General features: G+C 42.2%; 1 protein-coding gene across 1 annotated transcript in view; it reads left to right on the forward strand.

Moving 5' to 3' along the window:
- Positions 1-23,969, forward strand: part of LOC138677149 (LIM homeobox transcription factor 1-alpha-like) — a 102,030-nt gene that overhangs the window by 12,619 nt on the left and 65,442 nt on the right. Inside the window, exon 3 of the mRNA XM_069767058.1 lies at positions 10,334-10,514. Coding sequence (XP_069623159.1) covers positions 10,334-10,514 — 181 coding nt within the window. The remainder of the gene's footprint in view (positions 1-10,333; positions 10,515-23,969) is intronic.

The raw sequence follows: 23,969 nt of genomic DNA on the forward strand, positions 1-23,969 counted from the left end.
ATAAAACACGATTAAAAAGACAAATGTAAATAAATATGGTATGGCTGAAATTGTCATCTTATTCCACAAAAAACAAGCCACCATACAGCTCTCAGTGGAAAAATTAAAAAGTTATAGCTTTCAGAATACAGCAAGGCAAAAATAATACATTTTTCTATAAAAGTTTTCATTGTGCAAAAGCGCCAAAATATATGAGGTATCGCTGTAATCGTACTGACCTCAAGAATAAAGCTGCCTTATCGATCTTACCTAACATGACACACCATAAAACCCCAAAAAATAAATTCCTGAATTGCTGGTTTTTGTTCATTCTGCCTCCCAAAAATTGTAATAGAAAGAGATAAAAAAATTGTCATGTACCCGAAAACAGTAACAATAAAAATGTCAGCAGAAATATAGGAAAATTATAGCTCTTAAATATGGTGATGCAAAAACTAGTTTATGCAAAAAAACATCTTTTAGTTTGTGACAGTAGCCAAACGTAAAAACCCAATATAAATCTGGTATCACTGTAATCGCACTGAACCAAAGAATAGTCATCTAATCACTTATACTGCATGATGAACAGCGTAAAAAATAATTAAAACCAATTCTTCACCTGCTGTTGATTTGTTTATTCTGCCTCTCAAAGATCACAGTAAGAATTGGCTCACATTTATTCGGCGCTCTTTGCTGAGCGCTTACACCGGGGTTTCTGTGTAAATCTCTGAAAAACGTGATTTGGATGGAACTCCCGGTGGAAAATTCCCTATAATGAGGCAGATAGAGGCACTGTGGACTCTGTCTGGCCTGTTATCCATCGGTGTCCATCTTTTTAGGTGTTCATAAAAGCACTGTCCACCACAGTTTTGTGCACTTCTGAAAATAAGGACAATGCTTTACAGAGACCATACAGAGACCACACAGAGTCCTGCTGCAAACTCTGCTGCATTTTTTATAGTGAAATGATTCCTTGCGGGTTTCATCTGAATCACGCCATTCTAAGATTTAGATGTAAACCCCGATGTAAATGCTTAGTGTAGAGGATAAATGTGATCCCAAATATTGTGTAAAATGTTCCTAATAAAAGCTTCAACTCAATCCAGAAAAAAAGTCCCCACTCAGCTCCATCACCTGTCAATGGAAATATAGGGGGCTTCCACGTTACTGGTAGTACAAAGGCTCTAGAAAAGTGAAATGGCTCCTCACCCCTCAAAAGATATTCAGCAATGTTTGAACTCGCATATTCAAATGCCTCCTCCCTTCTGAACCCCAGTGTGCCGAAACTACATTTAGCGTCCACATGTTTGGCAGGAGTATAATTTATACTTGAGGGGGGATTCTGCTCTTCTAGCACTTAGTGGCTCTGTATGTGGAGTCTCAAACTATTCTAGCAAAATCTGCACTCTGGGAGTCAAATAGCGCTTCATCCCTTCCGAGTCTCGCCATATGGCTAAGCAGTACTGAACAGCCATATATGGGGTATTGCCATTTTTAGCAAAAATAATTTTTCCCATTTCCCCATGTGAAAAGGTAAAAATCTGGTACTAAACCAAAATTTTTGTGCTAAAAATATAATAATTTTTTCTTCACTGCCCAATGGTATAAAATTATGTGACACACCTGTGGTGTCATTATGATCACTGCATCCCTAGATGAATTCATTGAGAAGTGTTGTTTGTAAAATGGGGTCATGTATTTCGGGTTATCTACTATTCTGGCATCTCAGGGGCTCTCCAGTGGGTCATGGCACCCGCAAACCATAACAGGAAAATCTTCACAATAATATTGTTCTCCTTCCCCTCTGACCTTTGAACTGTGCCTCAAAAGTATTTCCCAATTACATGTAGGGTACAGGTGCAATCAGGAGAAATTGCACAACAAACTGAACAAACTGAAAAGTTCTTTTTTTCCTATTAGCCCTTATGAAAATTTAAAATTTGAGACCAAAACAGCATATTAGTGGTAAAAATGTAATAGTAACATAGTAACATAGTAACATAGTTAGTAAGGCCGAAAAAAGACATTTGTCCATCCAGTTCAGCCTATATTCCATCATAATAAATCCCCAGATCTACGTCCTTCTACAGAACCTAATAATTGTATGATACAATATTGTTCTGCTCCAGGAAGACATCCAGGCCTCTCTTGAACCCCTCGACTGAGTTCGCCATCACCACCTCCTCAGGCAAGCAATTCCAGATTCTCACTGCCCTAACAGTAAAGAATCCTCTTCTATGTTGGTGGAAAAACCTTCTCTCCTCCAGACGCAAAGAATGCCCCCTTGTGCCCGTCACCTTCCTTGGTATAAACAGATCCTCAGCGAGATATTTGTATTGTCCCCTTATATACTTATACATGGTTATTAGATCGCCCCTCAGTCGTCTTTTTTCTAGACTAAATAATCCTAATTTCGCTAATCTATCTGGGTATTGTAGTTCTCCCATCCCCTTTATTAATTTTGTTGCCCTCCTTTGTACTCTCTCTAGTTCCATTATATCCTTCCTGAGCACTGGTGCCCAAAACTGGACACAGTACTCCATGTGCGGTCTAACTAGGGATTTGTACAGAGGCAGTATAATGCTCTCATCATGTGTATCCAGACCTCTTTTAATGCACCCCATGATCCTGTTTGCCTTGGCAGCTGCTGCCTGGCACTGGCTGCTCCAGGTAAGTTTATCATTAACTAGGATCCCCAAGTCCTTCTCCCTGTCAGATTTACCCAGTGGTTTCCCATTCAGTGTGTAATGGTGATATTGATTCCTTCTTCCCATGTGTATAACCTTACATTTATCATTGTTAAACCTCATCTGCCACCTTTCAGCCCAAGTTTCCAACTTATCCAGATCCATCTGTAGCAGAATACTATCTTCTCTTGTATTAACTGCTTTACATAGTTTTGTATCATCTGCAAATATCGATATTTTACTGTGTAAACCTTCTACCAGATCATTAATGAATATGTTGAAGAGAACATGTCCCAATACTGACCCCTGCGGTACCCCACTGGTCACAGCGACCCAGTTAGAGACTATACCATTTATAACCACCCTCTGCTTTCTATCACTAAGCCAGTTACTAACCCATTTACACACATTTTCCCCCAGACCAAGCATTCTCATTTTGTGTACCAACCTCTTGTGCGGCACGGTATCAAACGCTTTGGAAAAATCGAGATATACCACGTCCAATGACTCACCGTGGTCCAGCCTATAGCTTACCTCTTCATAAAAACTGATTAGATTGGTTTGACAGGAGCGATTTCTCATAAACCCATGCTGATATGGAGTAAAACAGTTATTCTCATTGAGATAATCCAGAATAACATCCCTTAGAAACCCTTCAAATATTTTACCAACAATAGAGGTTAGACTTACTGGCCTATAATTTCCAGGTTCACTTTTAGAGCCCTTTTTGAATATTGGCACCACATTTGCTATGCGCCAGTCCTGCGGAACAGACCCTGTCGCTATAGAGTCCCTAAAAATAAGAAATAATGGTTTATCTATTACATTACTTAGTACTCTTAGTACTCGTGGGTGTATGCCATCCGGACCCGGAGATTTATCTATTTTAATCTTATTTAGCCGGTTCCGCACCTCTTCTTGGGTTAGATTGGTGACCCTTAATATAGGGTTTTCATTGTTTCTTGGGATTTCACCTAGCATTTCATTTTCCACCGTGAATACCGTGGAGAAGAAGGTGTTTAATATGTTAGCTTTTTCCTCGTCATCTACAACCATTCTTTCCTCACTATTTTTTAAGGGGCCTACATTTTCAGTTTTTATTCTTTTACTATTGATATAGTTGAAGAACAGTGTTTTTGTGACTCCCTGACAAGTCCCCCTAGTGAAAGACAGGTGAAACTGCACAATATTGTGGTCGCTATTTCCTAGATGCCCGACCACCTGCAGATTTGTTATTCTGTCAGGTCTATTAGATAGTATTAGGTCTAAAAGTGCTGCTCCTCTGGTTGGATTCTGCACCAATTGTGAAAGATAATTTTTCTTGGTTATTAGCAGAAACCTGTTGCCTTTATGGGTTTCACAGGTTTCTGTTTCCCAGTTAATATCCGGGTAGTTAAAGTCCCCCATAACCAGGACCTCATTATGGGTTGCAGCTTCATCTATCTGCTTTAGAAGTAGACTTTCCATGGTTTCTGTTATATTTGGGGGTTTGTAACAGACCCCAATGAGAATTTTGTTACCATTTTTCCCTCCATGAATTTCGACCCATATGGACTCGACATCCTCATTCCCTTCGCTAATATCCTCCCTTAAAGTGGACTTTAGACAAGACTTTACATAGAGACAAACCCCTCCTCCTCTCCGATTTTTACGATCCTTTCTAAACAGACTGCAACCCTGTAAGTTAACTGCCCAGTCATAGCTTTCATCTAACCATGTCTCGGTTATTCCCACTATGTCAAAGTTACCTGTAGATATTTCTGCTTCTAGTTCTTCCATCTTGTTTGTCAGGCTTCTGGCGTTTGCGAGCATGCAGTTTAGAGGATTTTGTTTTGTTCCAATCTCCTCGCTGTGGATTGTTTTATAAATGTTCTTACCTCCCTTCTGAGTATGTTTTCCTGGGTCTTCTTTGTTCAAGTCTAATGTTTTTCTTCCCGTCCCCTCTTCTTCTAGTTTAACGCCCTCCTGACCCTTTCTTCACCGTTCAATGGTATAAATTTCTGTGAGGCACATGAGGTGTCAACGTGCTCACTGCCCCCTAGATGAATTCATTGAGAGGTGTAGTATGTAAAATGACATCACTTATGGGGGACTTCTCTTGTTCTGGCACCTCAGGGGCTCTGCCAATGTGACATGGCACCCTCAGGCCATTCCAGCAAAATCTGAACTCCAATATGACACCTCATCCCTTCTGAGCTTTGCACTGTCTCAAAAGTAGTTTTCGACCACATATGTGGTATTGCACCCTCAGGAGAAATTGAACAAGACATTTTGGGGTCCATTTTGAAAATAAAACAATTGGGGCTAAAAGAACATTTTTGTGGGAAAAATGTGATTTTTTTTATTTTTACGGCTGCACCTTATAACCTTCTGTGAAGCACCTGGGGGTTCAGGGTGCACACCGCACACCTAGATAATTTTTTTGAGGGGTGTAGTTTCCAAAATGGGGTCACTTGTGTTTTTTTTCACTGTTTATGCACAGCAGGGGCTCTCCAAATGTGACATGGCATCTGCTAATGATTCCAGTCAATTTTGCGCTCCAAAAGTCAGATGGCTCCCCTTCCCTTCCAAGCCCTGCCGTGAGCCCAAACAGTAGCTTTTCACACATATGGGGTCCATTATCTCCCGTCACCCTTTAATTTTCATGACTCTACGTTATAAACCTTTGGAAGCACCTGGGGGATCAAGGTGCTCACCAGACATCTAGACACAATCCTTGAGGCATCTAGTTTCCAATATGTCGTAACTTGTGAGGGATTTCCACTGTTTAGGAAGATCAGGGACTCTCCAAATGTGACATGTCGATTCCAGCCATTTGTACGTTCAAAAAGTAAAACAGTGCGCCTTCCCTTCTGAGCTCTGCTGTGCACCGAAACAGTAGTTTTCCCCCACATATGAGGTATCGGCATACTCAGAAGAAATGGCACACCAAATTTTGATGTTCGTTTTCTCCTGTTACCCTTGTGAAAATAAAAAATGCAGGGCTACATTAATATTTTTGTGAAAAAGGTTTCATTAATTTCCTTCCACATTGCATTAATTCATGTAAAGCACCTGAAGGGTTAATAAACATATTGAAGGTGGTTTTGAGGACTTTGATTGGTGCAGTTTTTATAATGGTGTCAATATTTTTGTCATATAACTCGTAGACCCCACAAAGTAGCTTCAAATGAGATGTGGCCCCTAAAAAATGGCTTTGTAAGTTGTGGGGGAAAAATTAGAAATTGCTAATCAATCACATCTAACTTGATCAAAAAATGTTTAAAAAAATGTAGAACATGTGGTAATGTTATTTATTAACTATTTTGTGTGACATAACTCTCTGGTTAAAGAGCATAAGAATTAAAATTTGAAAATTGTAACTCACTGGGATCTGCTGAATTGTTCCAGAGTTACAATGTCATGGTCAGATGTAAAAAATGAGGCCTGGTCATTAACCCACAAAGTGCCTAGGTCCTTAAGGGGTTAATCTTTTATTTATACATTTTCATGTAAAGTGCAAGGGACTATGCACACGATGTCTTTTAGATGCCAGAACATCCATGTCAATTTTGCTATAAGATGACGCTTCAGGAAAACGCCATGTGTTTCCTGGAGCTTCTTTTGTGACATCTTTTTGGACATTTCTTACAGTTGGCTTGCCACCAGCATCTTTTTTTTCCATTCTATGTATTTTATCTATAAAATATTGACTGCTTCATGGCAGAATCCACCAAAAAATTGGACCAGTCACTTATTTTAGCTACTTCATGCCTTTCGAAGCAAAAAGTGGTTAAAAGAAGTTACAAAAGGTGGATCATACGTACGACAATTCGTTTAGACGTTGCAATGCATATGTTCAATCTTTTAGATGATTTTTAAGAGCTTTTTTTCAGGTGGATTCCAAGTGGAATCCACCTGAAAAAGACATTATGTGCACATACCATAAGATCACCCGGAAATAGAACTTTGTAATAGGAACTTTGAGACACCGAGCTAGTCCTTGACAAGATTCAAAAATGAGTAAGAAGACCTGTCAGTATTCGAGGAATTTATCATGGGTTCCTTAAAAAAAGCTTTGAGATCCTTCATCCATATCACCTCCTGCACTTTCAAAAGCCAACATTTTAGTGACGGAAGGTCTGTTTCCAAAGAGTAAAAATAAAGGCTCTATTAGTTTACCTACTATTGTCTTGTGGTAGGAGCATATTGGTATAGAATTCAGTTGAAGCAGAATTTGGGGAAAAAGGTAATGTAAAGTCAGTAAATCTTGAAGCTATACACTAGACACCAGTTCAGAATTGGTCAGCTTAGGGAAATCCCACAATATTTATTTAAGAGTACCAATATCAACCCCACGTCTCCAGAGAAACTGAAAAACTGAGGGTCTACGGGCATGAAGCTTGGAGAAGACCCTGCACCATTTGGAGAGGGTCTTAAAATCCACCTACTGGAGGATTTGTGTGAGTGCATGAAAATTCTAGTTTTCTGCACCGGTGCAAAAGTCATAGCGAGACCCTTTTCCCTATGTGAGAAATAGATGAAGGCAAATTTAGCGGCGAAATAAGGATATCAAACATGGTCAATGAGGCATGGAGCATGAAGAGCACACCAGCTAAAAGGTTGTGTGGTTATAGAATCAGAGTGTTGTTGCACTTTCCAATTTCCTAAGAATAAAGATATGTTTGTTTTTATAACAAGAGACTAAACAAAAAAAATTACAATATGGAGCTTGACTGTGGAGGAATCAGTATTATTCAGAAAGACAACATAAGGGTCCATAACCGCTTGGGCACTCTAAACATGTTGGTTACTTCTTATGCATGAGGCACATTAGTAGAACATGACATTGGTATTGTTCGATAGCTCAGTAGGATTCTCCTATCTTTAGGCCCCCTCTCCAAATTCCCGAATAGACCCCATCCCCAATAAAGACAGGATTCAAAACTTGGATAATAATTGGCCACAGTGGCCTTTATTATAAACATACAAAATGGTAAAGTAACGTGGGGAGGTCCTTGAAGCTCCAAACTGGTGGTAAACCATAATATATAGAGTCGATAGAAACCAGACCATAATTTACTCCCAGCCGCTACCACCTGGCTCGGGAGCACCAAAATACCCCAAAAGGTTACCATTGTCCACTTAACACCTGGGAATCCGGCCCACCGTTGCCAAGATTCCCCCAAACCACCAGACCCGAAACCAAACTTTACACCAACTGAAGAATCCATATCCCAACGGATCCCCCAGGCCAATTTAGTACCAACTCCAAGGACCCCTCCCACCATCACCAGCCACCATGACTCAGAGCAACTTAGCCCCCAAAAAAACCCCTCCAAACGAGAAATGGAAAAAACAGGGCGGGCGGGTTCTCACGTTTGGCCTCCAGAGCGGGAACTGGCCAACCCCACCCCCTCCTTGCCCTATAACCCCCCCAATGCATACTACCCTCCTCCCCTAAAACATGACCCCACCCCCTCTATCCTTCCTCTCCAAACCCCTGTCATGACGGCCTGCACGTACGCCGTCTGGGGGGGAGGGGACGGCTCGCTCCGGCCTGCTCTGTTTCACAGTACTTCACAATGACAGTAACTTCCCATTTAATAATTATGTAGTTTGTTGATGTTTTTGTTCTGTTTTCAGGAACAAACTTTGACATTTCTTTCACTGTTCCACATTAACACTCACTGCCAGTGCCTATGAGAGACTTCATCCTTCAACCTGCTTGGAAACTTGCTCACAGACTCCTCTCGGTCCCTGAGGGGATGATGTCAGCAGTAGGGAGACCGGTCAGTCATGGGGAGGAAGACAGGGAAAAACAACTTAGACTTGCCATCCAAGATGCATAGCCCTTCAGGGAGCTTTTCAAAGTCTGTTTTTCCTGAAACGTTGCAACATTTCGGAGTAAATCATACATTGCACACAAGAAGGGCACCAGTATCTGCTTAATGCTGCCTGTGGTCCAGACAGCATGAATCAGATAGCAAGTTCTCCATAATAGGACCATCCTTATAAACTATTTACCTATGTCATCTTGGTGGGAACATGGTGGCACTTCTCAGCAAGTATTACAGTCTCTTTGCCACTCAATGACATGAAGAGTCTCGCCATCCATCTTGTCTCAGATTCTGCTCTCTCTGGCTCTCTGCCGCTTTTCTACAGGTGGCATCACTCCATTGGCATCGTCACCACAGCCACTTCATTCCCACGCACTCAATCTGTGTAGTCACTGATGACGATCAAATTGGACTACCAGAAGATCTTACAATCCATTATCTGTCGTATACTTTAACCATCATTCCCTTTTTAATAGGACATGATGGAATATCAGATGCTGAGAAGACCTTAATAATTCACAGGTCTACAAAAAATGTTTTTCGGGTGCCACTGTCAAAGTTTTTTTAATAGATTTAGGGTATTTTGAGGGCAGTGAATTAAAAAAACGCCATTATTTTAGCTGAATTGGTTCTAGTTTTTGAGATAGTTCATCCATAAAAAAATATGCATTCCCCCAATGCAACTTGTGTGAGACAAGAAATGCAATAGCTTTTGGTCTTTTGACTCTTTAGCAATGTCTTCGGCAATGAAATAACCCATATACAGTAATTATTTTGTATTTCAGTATGTAGGCTTGCGATATTATAAAATCGACTTTTTGATGCCACAATTCTACAGTAATTAATTAATTGGCTTTTAAATATTTCAGAAACTAGATCAAATCTGTCATTTTCTTAATCAGCACCATAAACTTAGTATAAAACCATTCAGACATCATTGGCACCATAATCTATATATACCATTAATATATACCATTATATATACTATATATACCATTAATCTATATATACTATTAGGTATATACTCACCCTCGGACGCGCCCTGCTTCTTTCCGGCAGCCTTCCTTCCTAAGAATCAGCGCTTGAAGGACCTTCGGTGACGTCGCGGCTTGTGATTGGTCGTGCGAGCGGTCACATGGGCGGTTGCGCGACCAATCACAAGCCGCGACGTCATCTAAGGCCCTTCACGCGCTGATTCTAAGGAAGGAAGGCTGCCGGTTAGTACCAGGGCGCGTCAGAGGGTGAGTATAGCAATATTTTTATTTTAATTCTTTATTTTACACTTAAATATGGATTCCAATACCGATTTCCGATATTGCAAACATATCGGAACTCGGTATCGGAATTCCGATACCAAATTCAGAAGATCGCCGACCTCATGGCCGACCCCACACAGGGGTCGGGTTGAGTTTCATGAAACCCGACTTTGCCAAAAGTCGGCGACTTCTGAAAATGGCCGACCCGTTTCGCTCAACCCTATTCGCCATACAGTTCCAGAGATATGGGTTTTTTTTAAACAGAGATAATTTTTATAGTTTTTAGCAAAGGGGTAGTGCTCACGGGGCATTCATGCAGAGTAGCCAAAAGATGCGCCCTCAAAGAACCCTGTGAGCCCTGCCCGCATCAAAGCCTTCCTTAAATAAGGCCTATATCTCGGAAACCTTATAGCGGATTTTAAAAAAGCGAAAAATGTAATAACTGGGAGACCAACAGGAAGAAGATAAGAGCAAACACTGTTCACTTTTGGCCTGGTACCAGGTCTTCTTTAAGAAATGCCTAATTCTTATACAAGTTCATGATGATGTGTGAAATCAGAGCATTACGAGAATTTTCAACATGTTATTTCAGATCACAAGATAAATGAAGTGTGTGCGGGTTGTGGATGCGCTATCTCAGACCGATTCCTACTCCGAGTGAATGACAGATCTTGGCACGAGTGCTGCGTTAAGTGTGCAGCCTGCCTACAAACCCTATCTGGGACCTGCTATTATCGCAACCGTCAGCTGTACTGCAAAGAAGACTATGAAAAGTAAGTGAGCATCATTATTAAAGAACTCTTGGTAACGATATTGGTAGGGGGTTACGTGACATAGTATATTTTCCAGCAACAGTTGGATTTCCATAACTTTTTATTTTACAGAAGTGTGTGAATAGTAGGACAGTTTTGAGTGAGGCTTAAGGGGGAAGAAAGGTTTAAAACTAAACATAAGAAGATCATTTTGAAGAAAATTACAGGTGCTTCTCACAAAATTAGAATATCATCAAAAAGTTAATTTATTTCAGTTATTCAATGCAAAATGTGAAACTTATATATTTTATAGAGTCATTACAAACAGAGTGATCTATTTCAAGTGTTTATTTCTGTTAATGTTGATGATTATGGCTTAAAGCCAATGAAAACCCCAAAGTCATTATCTCAGGAAATTAGAATACTTTATAAAACCAGCTTGAAAAATGATTTTAAAATCTGAAATGTTGGCCTACAGAAATGTATGTTCAGTAAATGCACTCAATACTTGGTCGGGGCTCCTTTTGCGTCAAGTACTGCATCAATGAGGCATGGAGGTGATCAGCCTATGGGGCTGCTGAGGTGTTATGGAAGCCCAGGTTGCTTTGATAGCAGCCTTCAGCGCGTCTGCATTGTTGGGTCTGGTGCCTCTCAACTCCCTCTTGACAGTACCTCATTGATTATGGTGTTAAGGTCAGGTGAGTTTGCTGCCAATCAAGCACAGTGATACTGTTGTTTATAAACCAGATATTGGTACTTTTGGCAGTGTGGACAGGGGCCAAGTCCTGCTTCCCTCAGCAGAGGGAAGCATGAAGTGCTCTAAACTCTCCTGGTAGACGGCTGCACTGACTTTGGTTTTGAGAAAGCACAGTGGACCTACACCAGCACCCCAAACCATCACTGATTGTGGAAACTTCACACTAGACCTCAAGCAACTTGGATTGTGGCCTCTCCGCTCTTCCTCCAGACTCTGGGACCTTGATTTCCCAATGGAATGCAAAATTTACTTTCACCTGAAAACAACACATTGGACCACTACGCAATAGTCCAGTTCTTTTTCTCCTTGGCCCAGGTAAGACGCTTCTGGCGTTGTCTATTGGTCATGAGCGGCCGGACACAAGGAATGTGACACTTGTAGCCCATGTCCTGGATACGTCTATGTGTGGTGGCTCTTGAGGCAATGACTCCAGCAGCAGTCCACTCCTTGTGAATCTCCCCAAAATGTTTGAATGGCCCTTTCTTAACAATCCTCTCAAGGCTGCGGTTATCCCAGTTGCTTGTGCACCTTTTTCTACCACACTTTTTCCATCCACTCAACTTTCCGTTAATCTGCTTGGATACAGCACTCTGTGAACAGCCGGCTTCTTTAGCAATGACCTTTTGTGGCTTCCCCTCCTTGGGGAGTGTGTCAATGACTGCCTTTGGGACATCTGTCAAGTGGGCAGTCTTCCCCATGATTGTGCAGGCTAATGAAACAGACTAAGGGACCTTTATTAAACAGTTAGGAAGCCTCTGCAGGTGTTTTTTGTTAATTATTCGAATTTACTGAGGTAATATCGTTTTGGTTTTCATTGTCTCTAAGCCATAATCATCAACATTAATAGAAAGAAACACTTGAAATATATCACTCTGTTTGTAATAACTTTATATGTGAGTTTCACTTTTTGCATTGAAGAACAGAAATTAACTTGTTGATGATATTCTAATTTTGTGAGAAGCGCCTGTATATGTACAAATTAAGAGACTCACATTGCAGAAAATATAGAAGTCTACGTTTCAGGAGAAGATATAAAATTATCTTCACCGGGTGTTTTGCAGTCCTAAAACTGAAGTTGAATGAAAGTTTGTGGGATGAGAAAGAAATAAGATAAACTAACAGCTGCGCCAGGGTCCTTACAAGTGAGATATAATGTGGGGTGATGAAAAGCTTTAATCCCACACATGGAGCCCCATCCTCACCCCCTGTCCCAGGCCACAGACTTCCCTTGGCACCTGATTTAAGGCATAAGATCCGTGCCCAGACTGCATCTTATCACAGAAGAATAGGGGTGGGATTGACAGAAACCATTTGATCATTTAACCCTCCTCCGCAGCCAAGTAATCTGAATGTCTTTCTTTTGCCAACTAAAAAAAATAGACTTTAATGCATATTAACTGTAATCCTATTTTCCATGTAGCGTATTTTTAGTTTTTTACACGGGAAAAAAAAATTAGAAATAGATGTTATTAGTGTTTATTGAAGTGAATTATTGTGGTGAGCATTTCCTTGAGTTTTAGCTTTGTGACCAATCAATTTCCATCAGATTATAAATTACAATTAACGGGTTTACATGGAAAAAAGAAAAATGTGTCCTTATATATGTAGGATGTAGGCTGCAGTAGATAGATCTGATTCTATAGGAGAACTTTCTAGGCATGCTTCAATCTGGGCAAAGGTCATTGTGAAGGGTGGGGAGGAGGTGAGATGTGACATCACCTATTGTGAATGGTGTATGCTGTGTTATCTACTGTATATAGAGGTGTTATCAGTCATTGTACAGGAGGAGGTGAGCTGTGACATCACCTATTGTGAATGGTGTATGCTGTGTTATCTACTGTATATAGAGGTGTTATCAGTCATTGTACAGGAGGAGGTGAGCTGTGACATCACCTATTGTGAATGGTGTATCCTGCGTTATCTACTGTATATAGAGGTGTTATCAGTCATTGTACAGGAGGAGGTTGAGAGCTGTGACATCACCTATTGTGAATGGTGTATGCTGTGTTATCTACTGTATATAGAGGTGTATCAGTCATCGTACAAGAGGAGGAGGTGAGCTGTGACATCACCTATTATGAATGGTGTATCCTGTATTATCTACTGTATATAGCGGTGTTATCTGTCATTGTACAGGAGGAGGAGGTGAGCTGTGACATCACCTATTGTGAATGGTGGAGCCTGTGTTATCTACTGCATATAGAGGTGTTATCAGCCATTGTAGAGGAGGAGGTGAGCTGTGACATCACCTATTGTGAATGGTGGATCCTGTGTTATCTACTGTATATAGAGGTGTTATCAGTCATTGTACAGGAGGAGGAGGTGAGCTGTGACATCACCAATTGTAAATAGTGGATCCTATGTAATCTACTGCATATAGAGGTATCAGTAATTGTACAGGAGGAGGAGGTGAGCTGTGATATCGCCTGTTATGAATGGTACATCCTGTTGTAACTCTTTAGTGTGTCTAGGATGCAGTTACTGACGGCTCAGCTGTCCAATCTTTTACAGGGGCATGCTGTCAGTACTTTGATTGACAGCTCACTGTCCAGTCTGGTGCAGGAGCATGATAAGCTGTTGATGTTTTGATTGACAACTCTGCCATCCAATCTGAGACAGGGAGGGGCTGTCTCCAGGTGTTCCTTGTCCCTGGCTACTTATCTGAGCTGTTAGGCCCAGACTTCTGCCAGATGTAGTTTCAGCTAAGTGCGGTTGATTTTCTCTGTGCCTAGTTTGTGCTTGATGATCTTTCATTGCCTGACCTTGGACCTCATGCTTACCCTCTGTCTGTTTAACTCCTTTGATCTGATCCACTATCCTCCTGGTATTGTCCTCAAACCATTACCTGACTACGACTTTGTCTCTTCCCTCTGTTTAAGACGTACCCTGCTGGCTTTTGACCTCAGATTTCTTGATCATCCCGACTCAGATTACGTCTGGCCTATACATTTTTCATTTTCACCATTATGGATCCTGTTCACATTCATAGCGACCAGGTGGCGAATTTGATGCAGATGACTCGGGCTCTGGCTATGTCTATAGTCATCACAATATCAGTTGCAGGGTCAGATAATTAGTGTTATGTATAAGATGCATTTTTATCATACGTGCCCAAAACTCTGACTAACTAGCGTCCATGTGCTTTTCTTTCTAAAACATTTTCGTCTGTGGAAAAAAATTATTAAGTTAGGAAAGATTCCATCTTGAGTGGTCATCCTGGGGTTACTGCTAAATTTAAAGCTATTGCAAGACTTTTTGGTGGCCATCAATGCATACTGATATTAAAGATTATGTAAGGGATATGGGAATGCAACTTGTCTCTAAATTCTGGAGGGCTTTTTGTAGTAAACTCGGGGGTGACTTGTCATTTTCATTTTCTTAACCCCCTGAAACCAATGATCAGACTGAGAGGAGAAATCAATCTTTGGAACAAATTTTAAGGTGCTATGTGGCAGCTCGGCTGGAGGACTGGACATCATTTTTACCTCTTGCTGAGTTTGCCTTTAACAGTAAAGTATATTAGCCTACAGGAACCTCACCATTTTTCTGTAATTATGGTTTTCATCCCCATTTTGGTGAATCTTCTGTCACAGTTCCACTTCTTAGTGTGTCTGGGATGCAATTACTGGCAGCTCAGCCATCCAATCTGGTACAAAGGTGTGCTGAAGCTGTCAGTATTTTGATTGACAGCTCAGCCATCCAGTCTGTTGCAGGGGAGTGCTGAACTGTTAGTGTGTTGATTGAAAGCTCGGCCGTCCAATCTGAGACTGGAAGGCGCTGCCTGTCTCCAGGTGTTCATTATCCCAGGTGACTGCCAGGCTACTTACCTGAACTGTTTCTCCCAGACCTCTGCCAGTCATACATTCAGCTGTTTGGTTTGTTCCTCTGCGACTTGTGTTCTGTATGTTGATCTTTTGTTGCCTGATCTTGGACCTCGTTCTGACCATCCATCTGTTTAACCCCTTCTGCTCTTATCTGCCACCCTCCTGGTACTCTGACCTTGGACCGTTACCTGACTATGCTTTTGTCTCTTCTTTCTGCTTATCACATACCCTCCTGGCTTCTGACCTTGGACTCCTTAACTTTCCTGACTCACGGCGTCACATTTTCTAGGATTAGTTCTGAATGTCCTGTGGTGGAGGACCCGCCATGCAGAGACTTGGGGATGTTTGGAGGGAGCTAATAAAGAATATTGGGACAGCTCAGATTCGCCAAAAATGGAAGGCCCATAAGACATTCGGTGGGTCCTGTTTTACAGATTGAGAATAAGGTTGGATTGTCATCTAGGAATATTAAGCTTAAAGTGCCATTAGCAAAGTTGGGTTCAAAGTTTATTGGTCCATATGAGTTAGTGTAGGTGGTCAACCAAGTGGCATTCAGATTAAAGCTTCTTCCATTCCATCCTCCACATCCCTAACATGTTCCATAATCCCTATTGAAAAAGATTGTCCCTTCGGCAGTGTCTCCCTCATCCCCCCTCCTCTGGTTTCTGCTGATGGAGGCTTGGAGTATGAGGTTCAGAGAATTGTAGATTCTCATAGGGTCTGAAATTCCATCCAAAACCTCATCCACTGGAGGGGATATGGACCAGAGGAGAGATTCTGGGTCCCAGCTTACGCTGTGAAGGCCAAGCAGTTAGTCTGGGCCTCCCATTTAAAATTTACTGGGAATCCTAAGGGTCCAGTGGCCCCCACTAGAAATGGGTACTGTGACAATTCGACCCCTCGGTGCATCTAGGATAAAGTTACTGAAGGCTCAGTTGTCCAATCTGATGCGGTGGCATGCTGAAGCTGTCAGTAGTTTGATTGACAGCCCAGTGTTCAATCTAGTGCAGTGGCGTGCTGATTTGTGGGTGTTTTAATTGACACATGTCCAATCTGAGACTAGGAGGTGCTGGACTTTCTCTAGGTGTTCATTGTCCCTGATGATTGCCTGGAGAAACTATGTCTGGGCTGTTAAGGTACCTTCACGCTGAGCGACGCTGCAGCGATCCAGACAACGATCTGGATCGCTGCAGCGTCGCTGTTTGGTTGCTGGAGAGCTGTCACACAGACAGCTCTCCAGCGACCAACGATGACGGTAACCAGGGTAAACATCGGGTTACTAAGCGCAGGGCCGCGCTTAGTAACCCGATGTTTACCCTGGTTACCATCGTAAAAGTAATAAAAACAAACACTACATACTTACCTTCCGCTGTCTGTCCCCGGCGCTGTGCTTTCCTGCACTGACTGTGAGCACAGCGGCCGGAAAGCAAAGCGGTGACGTCACCGCTGTGCTTTCCGGCTGGCCGGCGCTCACAGCCAGTGCAGAGAAGCACAGCGCCGGGGACAGACAGCGGAAGGTAAGTATGTAGTGTTTGTTTTTTTTACTTTTACGATGGTAACCAGGGTAAACATCGGGTTACTAAGCGCTGCCCTGCGCTTAGTAACCCGATGTTTACCCTGGTTACCAGTGAAGACATCGCTGAATCGGCGTCACACATGCCAATTCAGCGATGTCTGCAGGGAGTCCAGTGACGAAACAAAGTTCTGGACTTTCTGCAGCAACCAACGACATCACAGCAGGATCCTGATTGCTGCTGCGTGTCAAACTGAACGATATCGCTAGCCAGGATGCTGCAACGTCATGGATCGCTAGCGATATCATTCAGTGTGAAGGTACCTTTAGTCTCAGACTTCTTCCAGATATAGTTTCAACTAAGTGTAGTTAATTTTCTCTGTGCTTACTGTTTTGCTTGATGATCTTTCATTGCCTGACCTTGCATCTAGTTCTGACCCTCTGTCTGTTTAATCCCTTTGTTCTGATCCGCTGTCATCCTGGTATTTTGACCTTGTACTATTACTTGAATACACCTTTGTTTATTTTCTCTCTTTATGAACTACCCTTCTGGCTTTTGGACCTTAGGCTCCTTGACTATTTTTATTATTATTATTTATTTATATAGCACCATTAATTCCACAGTGCTGTACATGAGAAAGGGGTTACATACAGAGTTATAGATATCATTTACAGTAAACAAATTTACAATGACAGACTGGTACAGAGAGGCGAGGACCCCGACCTTGCGAACTTACATTCTATGGGTGGTGGTGAGGCAGCAGAATGGTTATTGCAGGCTGTAGGCTTTCCTGAAGAGATGAGTTTTCAGGTTCCATCTGAAGGATCGGAGGGTGGTGGATAATTGGACATGTTGAGGCGTGGAATTCCAGAGGATGGGGGATATTCAGGAGAAATCTTGGTGGCAGTTGTGTGAGGAACGAATAAGTGTGGTGGAGAGTAGGAGGTCTTCGGAAAATTGAAGATTGCGTGAGGGAAGATATTGGGAGATTAGTTCAGAGATATAGGGAGGGGACAGGTTGTGGATGGCTTTGTAGATCAGTGTTAGTAGTTTGAACTGGATTCGTTGGGGAATTGGGAGCCAGTGGAGGGATTTGCAGAGGGGAGAAGCAGGGGAGTAGCGAGGAGAGAGGTGGATTAGATGGGCAGCAAAGTTGAGGACAGACTGGAGTGGTGCAAGAGAGTTAGTGGGGAGACTACAGAGGAGGGTGTTGCAGTAGTCGAGGCAGGAGATGATGAAGGCATGCACACATGTTTTAGTAGATTGAGGGCTGAGGAAGGGATGAATTCTGGCACTATTTTTGAGTTGGAGGCGACAGGAGGTGGCAAGAGTTTGGGCATGCAGTTTGAAGGACAGGGCAGAGTCGAGAGTTACAGATTACAGGTGCGGGAGAGAGTGTGATGCCATTTACCATAATAGATAGATTGGGTAGGGGAGATACGTGAGATGGAGGAAAGATGATGAGTTCGGTTTTGTCTGCATTGAGTTTTATGAAGTTAGAGGTGAAGAAGGATATGGCTAATATACACTCCGGGATTCTGGAAGGTAGGGAGGTGACATCTGGGCCAGAGAGGTAGATCTGAGTGTCGTCTGCATACAGGTGGTACTGGAAGCCATAGGACTTTTTGAGTTGTCCTAGGCCAAGGGTATAGATGGAAAAAAGTAGGGGTCCCAGGACATAGCCTTGAGGGACAGCAACAGAGAGAGGGCGGGATGAGGAGGTAGTGTGGAAGTGGGAAACGTTAAATGTGCAGTAAGAAAGGTATGAGGCAATCCAGGACAGGGCAAGGTTTTTGATGCCAAGGGAAGAAAGAATCTGTAGGAGTAGGCAGTGGTCGACTGTGTCGAAGTCAGAGGACAGGTCGAGAAGGAGGAGGATGGAGTAAGTCATTAGTAATTTTTGTAAGGGCAGTTTCGGTGGAGTGGTGAGGGCGGAAACCAGATTGGAGGTTGTCAAGGAGAGAGCTAGATGAGAAGTGGGAGGAAAGTTGAGCATGGACATGCTGCTCAAGGAGTTTTGAAGCAAACGGGAGCAGTGATATGGGGTGATAACTAGGCATAGCAGTGGGGTCAAGGTTAGTTTTTTGAGGATGGGTGTGATGGTGGCATGTTTGAAGAGAGGAAGATACCTGAAGATAGCGATAGGTTGAAGAGATGGGTTAGGGCTAGAATGAGCATGTTAGTGAGGTTGGGGAGCAGATGGGAAGGGATGGGGTCAAGTGCACAGGTGGTGAGGTGTAATCTGGAAAGGAGGTGAGTATGCTCTCCTTCAGTGATGTTGGAGAGGGAGGTTATTTGGGAAGTTCAGAGGTCTGTTATATGGAGTGGTTGGGGTGGTGGAACAGTAAAGGTTTGCCTTGTTTGGTCGATCTTATTTTGGAAGTAAGTGGCAAAGTCCTAGGCAGAGATGAGGGGAGTTAAAGGTGGCAGTGGTGGGTGGAGGAGATAGTTGAATGTGCTGAACAGTTGTTTTGGGTTGTAGGATAATGAAGATACAAGGTTTGTGAAATAGGTCTATTTAGCAGAGGTGAGGGCTAAGTTGAAGGCAAGTGTAGCTTGTTTGAAAGCAGTGAAGTCGTCTGGCAGGCGTGTTTTCTTCCAGTGCCGCTCCACGACCCTGGATGCTTGTCGAAGTTTTTTAGTGAGATTGTTGTCCCAGGGTTGCCTAATGATTCGTTGCACTTTGCAATGCATGAGGGCGACTGAGTCTATGGCTGATGTGAGGGTGGTGTTATAGAAAGCGGTGGCGCTGTTCATGACTATCTTTACTGGCATCACTCCTGAATTATTTACTTTATATAGATATGTTATCAGCTTTTGTACAGGAGAGGGAGAAGGTGAGTTGTGCCATCACCTTTTGTGAATGCTGGATCCTGAATTTTCTACTGTATATAGAGTATTTACCAATTATTGTACAGGAGGTGGACGAGATGAGCTGTGAAATTACCTATTGTGAATGTTGGATCCTGTATTATCTACTGTATATAGAGGTTGTCAGGAGGCTGTTGGACACATCGTGGATGGGAGGTAACCTGGAGTAATGCTTTTGTACATATAGGACTAAAAGGGATTAATTGGTCATGAGAAATTGATTATAAGCAGCTGAAGAGTTGGGGGAGATGGCTGCTCACCATATCTTCACCTCTGGGTGTGATTCACTTTGTAAAATGAGGCCTGCTTATCTCACACAGGGCAGTGTGTTGAGGTGGCACATCTCCTGGATTGTGTGGCTTTGCTAAAAATCTAAGAAGCTGGGCTCTATGCCAGAACTTTTTTTATTGACTTTTTACTTTGTGTTTCACTTTGTGCCTTACAAAGGCTGTATAAGTTTTCCTGTGATGAGGGTTATAAATAAATAAACCAGCCAAACTTTTAAATAAAAATGGTTCCTGTGATACCTCATATCGCTTCCAAGTGAGTAGCATTGACACAAGGTGTTATCAGTCATTGTACAGGAGGAGGAGGTGAGCTGTGACATCAGCTATTGTGAATGGTGAATCCTGTGTTATCTACTGTATATAGAGGTGTTATCAGTCATTGTACAGGAGGAGGAGGGGAGCTGTGACATCATCTATTGTGAATGGAGGATCCTGTGTTATCTACTGTATTAGAGGTGTTATCAGTCATTGTACAGGAGGAGGAGGAGGTGAGCTGTGACATCACCTATTGTGAATGGTGAATCCTGTGTTATCTACTGTATATAGAGGTGTTATCTGTCATTGTACAGGAGGAGGAGGTGAGCTGTGATATCACCTATTGTGAATGGTGGATCCTGTGTTATGTCCTGTATATAGAGGTGTTATCAGTCATTGTACAGGAGGAGGAGGTGAGCTGTGACATCACCTATTGTGAATGGTGGATCCTGTGTTATCTACTGTATATAGAGGTGTTATCAGTCATTGTACAGGAGGAGGAGGTGAGCTGTGATATCAGCTATTGTGAATGGTGAATCCTGTGTTATCTACTGTATATAGAGGTGTTATCTGTCATTGTACAGGAGGAGGAGGTGAGCTGTGATATCACCTATTGTGAATGGTGGATCCTGTGTTATGTCCTGTATATAGAGGTGTTATCTGTAATGTAATCCTGCCTATGATGATTAAGAGATTAATGGAAAATCATTTGTTCAGAACAGGAAGTATGAGTATATTGTTAGGCCTTTGGCACAGTGCAACATTTTTTATTTATTTTTTGCCTATAGACATATGGAATTTAAAAAAAAAAAAATTATACGTTTAACATAAAACCTGATTTAAACAGTAGATCATTTTCTGATGATACATTCTCTTTATTGGGAACTTTATAAATTATGCTTGACTATCTCCTATAATGCGCATGTGCAGCCAGTGCACTATTCAATACCATATAAACATAATCAGGACCCTGTGGTAAAATGTTTTTTTGCATCCTTGTAATAAGGCTTTAACCATCATACATTTCACCATCTGGAGGTTTTCCGTTTTTTTCATTTTCGTTTTTTCCTCCAATTTTTCCAAGAGACATAATTTTTTTTATTTTTCCGTCCCTATAGCCATATGAGGGCTTGTTTTTTTGTGGGACAAGTTGTACTTTTGAATGACACCATTCATTTTACCATATAGTGTACTGGAAAAGGGGAAAAATTCAGAGGGCGTTGAAATTGAAAAAAAAAGTACATTTCCACAATGTTTTTTCCAAACAGTTTTTTTGTTTTTTTTATTTACCATGCCCACTATAAACTATCCTGGCAATATAATTCCCCAGGATAGTATGAGTACACAGATACCAAACATGTATAGTTTGTTTTTGGAACACTGATTATACTACCTGGATGTGATTCAAAGAGGAACCTACCACCAGCTGCCACCAGATTCCTGAGAAGGTAGGTAGTCAAAAACCAAGTGACTGCAAAAGACCAATAGCATGATTTTGTTGCAGCAGGCACTGACGTTTCAGTTTGCACAGTAAGGAGCATACTAAACTCTGAAGATTTCCATTACCGAACTCTGACCCTCTGTTGACCGAAAAGCGCAAGAAATGTCACAATTTTCTCTAAATCTAATAAATAATCCACAGAAATGTTGGGACTTTTGTGGAGTGAAACTGGAACTTGTCAGGCCATTGGGTCAGTGGTATATTTGGAAGAAGAAGAATGAAGCATGTGCTGCAAAGAACACTTACCAGTGAAGCATGGCAATGACTAGGTGAAGGCTACAGTGAAGCATGGCAATGACTAGGTGAAGGCTACAGTGAAGCATGGCAATGACTAGGTGAAGGCTACAGTGAAGCATGGCAATGACTCGGTGAAGGCTACAGTGAAGCATGGCAATGACTAGGTGAAGGCTACAGTGAAGCATGGCAATGACTCGGTGAAGGCTACAGTGAAACATGGCAATGACTAGGTGAAGGCTACAGTGAAGCATGGCAATGACTCGGTGAAGGCTACAGTGAAGCATGGCAATGACTCGGTGAAGGCTACAGTGAAGCATGGCAATGACTAGGTGAAGGCTACAGTGAAGCATGGCAATGACTCGGTGAAGGCTACAGTGAAACATGGCAATGACTCGGTGAAGGCTACAGTGAAGCATGGCAATGACTAGGTGAAGGCTACAGTGAAACATGGCAATGACTCGGTGAAGGCTACAGTGAAGCATGGCAATGACTTGGTGAAGGCTACAGTGAAGCATGGCAATGACTCGGTGAAGGCTACAGTGAAACATGGCAATGACTCGGTGAAGGCTACAGTGAAGCATGGCAATGACTAGGTGAAGGCTACAGTGAAGCATGGCAATGACTCGGTGAATGCTACAGTGAAGCATGGCAATGACTAGGTGAAGGCTACAGTGAAGCATGGCAATGACTCGGTGAAGGCTACAGTGAAGCATGGCAATGACTAGGTGAAGGCTACAGTGAAGCATGGCAATGACTCGGTGAAGGCTACAGTGAAGCATGGCAATGACTAGGTGAAGGCTACATTGAAGCATCGCAATTACTCGGTGAAGGCTACAGTGAAGCATGGCAATGACTCGGTGAAGGCTACAGTGAAGCATGGCAATGACTAGGTGAAGGCTACAGTGAAGCATGGCAATGACTAGGTGAAGGCTACAGTGAAGCATGGCAATGACTAGGTGAAGGCTACAGTGAAGCATGGCAATGACTCGGTGAAGGCTACAGTGAAGCATGGCAATGACTAGCTGAAGGCTACAGTGAAGCATGGCAATGACTCAGTGAATGCTACAGTGAAGCATGGCAATGACTAGGTGGAGGCTAAAGTGAAGCATGGCAATGACTAGGTGAAGGATACAGTGAAGCATGGCAATAGCTTGGTGAAGGCTACAGTGAAGCATGGCGATGGCTCAGTGATCTCTACGTGAAACACGGTGGTGGCTCAGTGTTGGAGTGATGGTTACAGTGATGTATGGCAGTGGCTTGGTGATGTCAACAGTGAAGAATGGTGGTTGCTTGGTGAAGCTCTTCCACTGCTTTACTTCCTTTTGCATAAGCAACCTGAAGCATGTAGAAGGCAAGATTGATACAATTACATGAATGCTAGGAGAAAACATCATTCGTTCTGTGTGGAACTTGAAGCGTTGTTGTCTTTGGATCATCCATCAGGTCAATGATCACATGCAAGGAGGACCATGGCTTGGTTTGAGCAGAAATCTTGAAAGATTCTGGAGTGGCCATCATGGTCGCCTACCATTAATTCAATTGGTAGGATTCAAAAAGATGGCTGCAGTACACAACCCCAAGAATATTAGTGACCTGGACGGCACTGTCCATGAGAAATGGGCTAAAATTCACCAGGAACGCTGCCAGAAGCTGGTGTCTGATTATGGATCAAGTTTGCCGCAGGTCATAATAACCGATAAAGGAACTCTATTAAATGCTAAAGACGCTTGTCAAAAATGGGTTGAATAACGTTGAGACTGCAGTAGTCAGTAAAAATGGCATTTTGAGTAAATAATTGTGATATCAGTTGTTTTCAGATATTGAAATAGTTTTGCTTGATTGGTTTAGGTTTATTTCAGACAGTGGAAAATTAGGAAATTTTACTAATAAAAATAATTTTCAATAGACGTGAGCTGTGACATATAATTTTGGTAGCAGCTATGTTTCTCATTTTTGATTACTCATAGAGATCGATGTAGAGGTAATATTCATACACCCATGTGCTTGCTTTAATAATGAAATGTGTCCAATGACTAATTCCTTTTTATCCTATTTCCCTTCCAGCCCGAGCCTTGAATTTAAATATTGCCTTTCCATTGACTTAATTTTTGTTTGACTTCCCAAGTAACCTCTTTCACAGTTTTAATCCTGCATCTTAGAAATGTAATTAAACGGTCCTCATACATGTTTAATATCTTCCCTCTCCTTCTGACTTTATTACAGCTGTAAT

The sequence above is a fragment of the Ranitomeya imitator genome, chromosome 4, assembly GCF_032444005.1.
Source record: "Ranitomeya imitator isolate aRanImi1 chromosome 4, aRanImi1.pri, whole genome shotgun sequence".
Classification (NCBI taxonomy): Eukaryota; Metazoa; Chordata; class Amphibia; order Anura; family Dendrobatidae; genus Ranitomeya; species Ranitomeya imitator.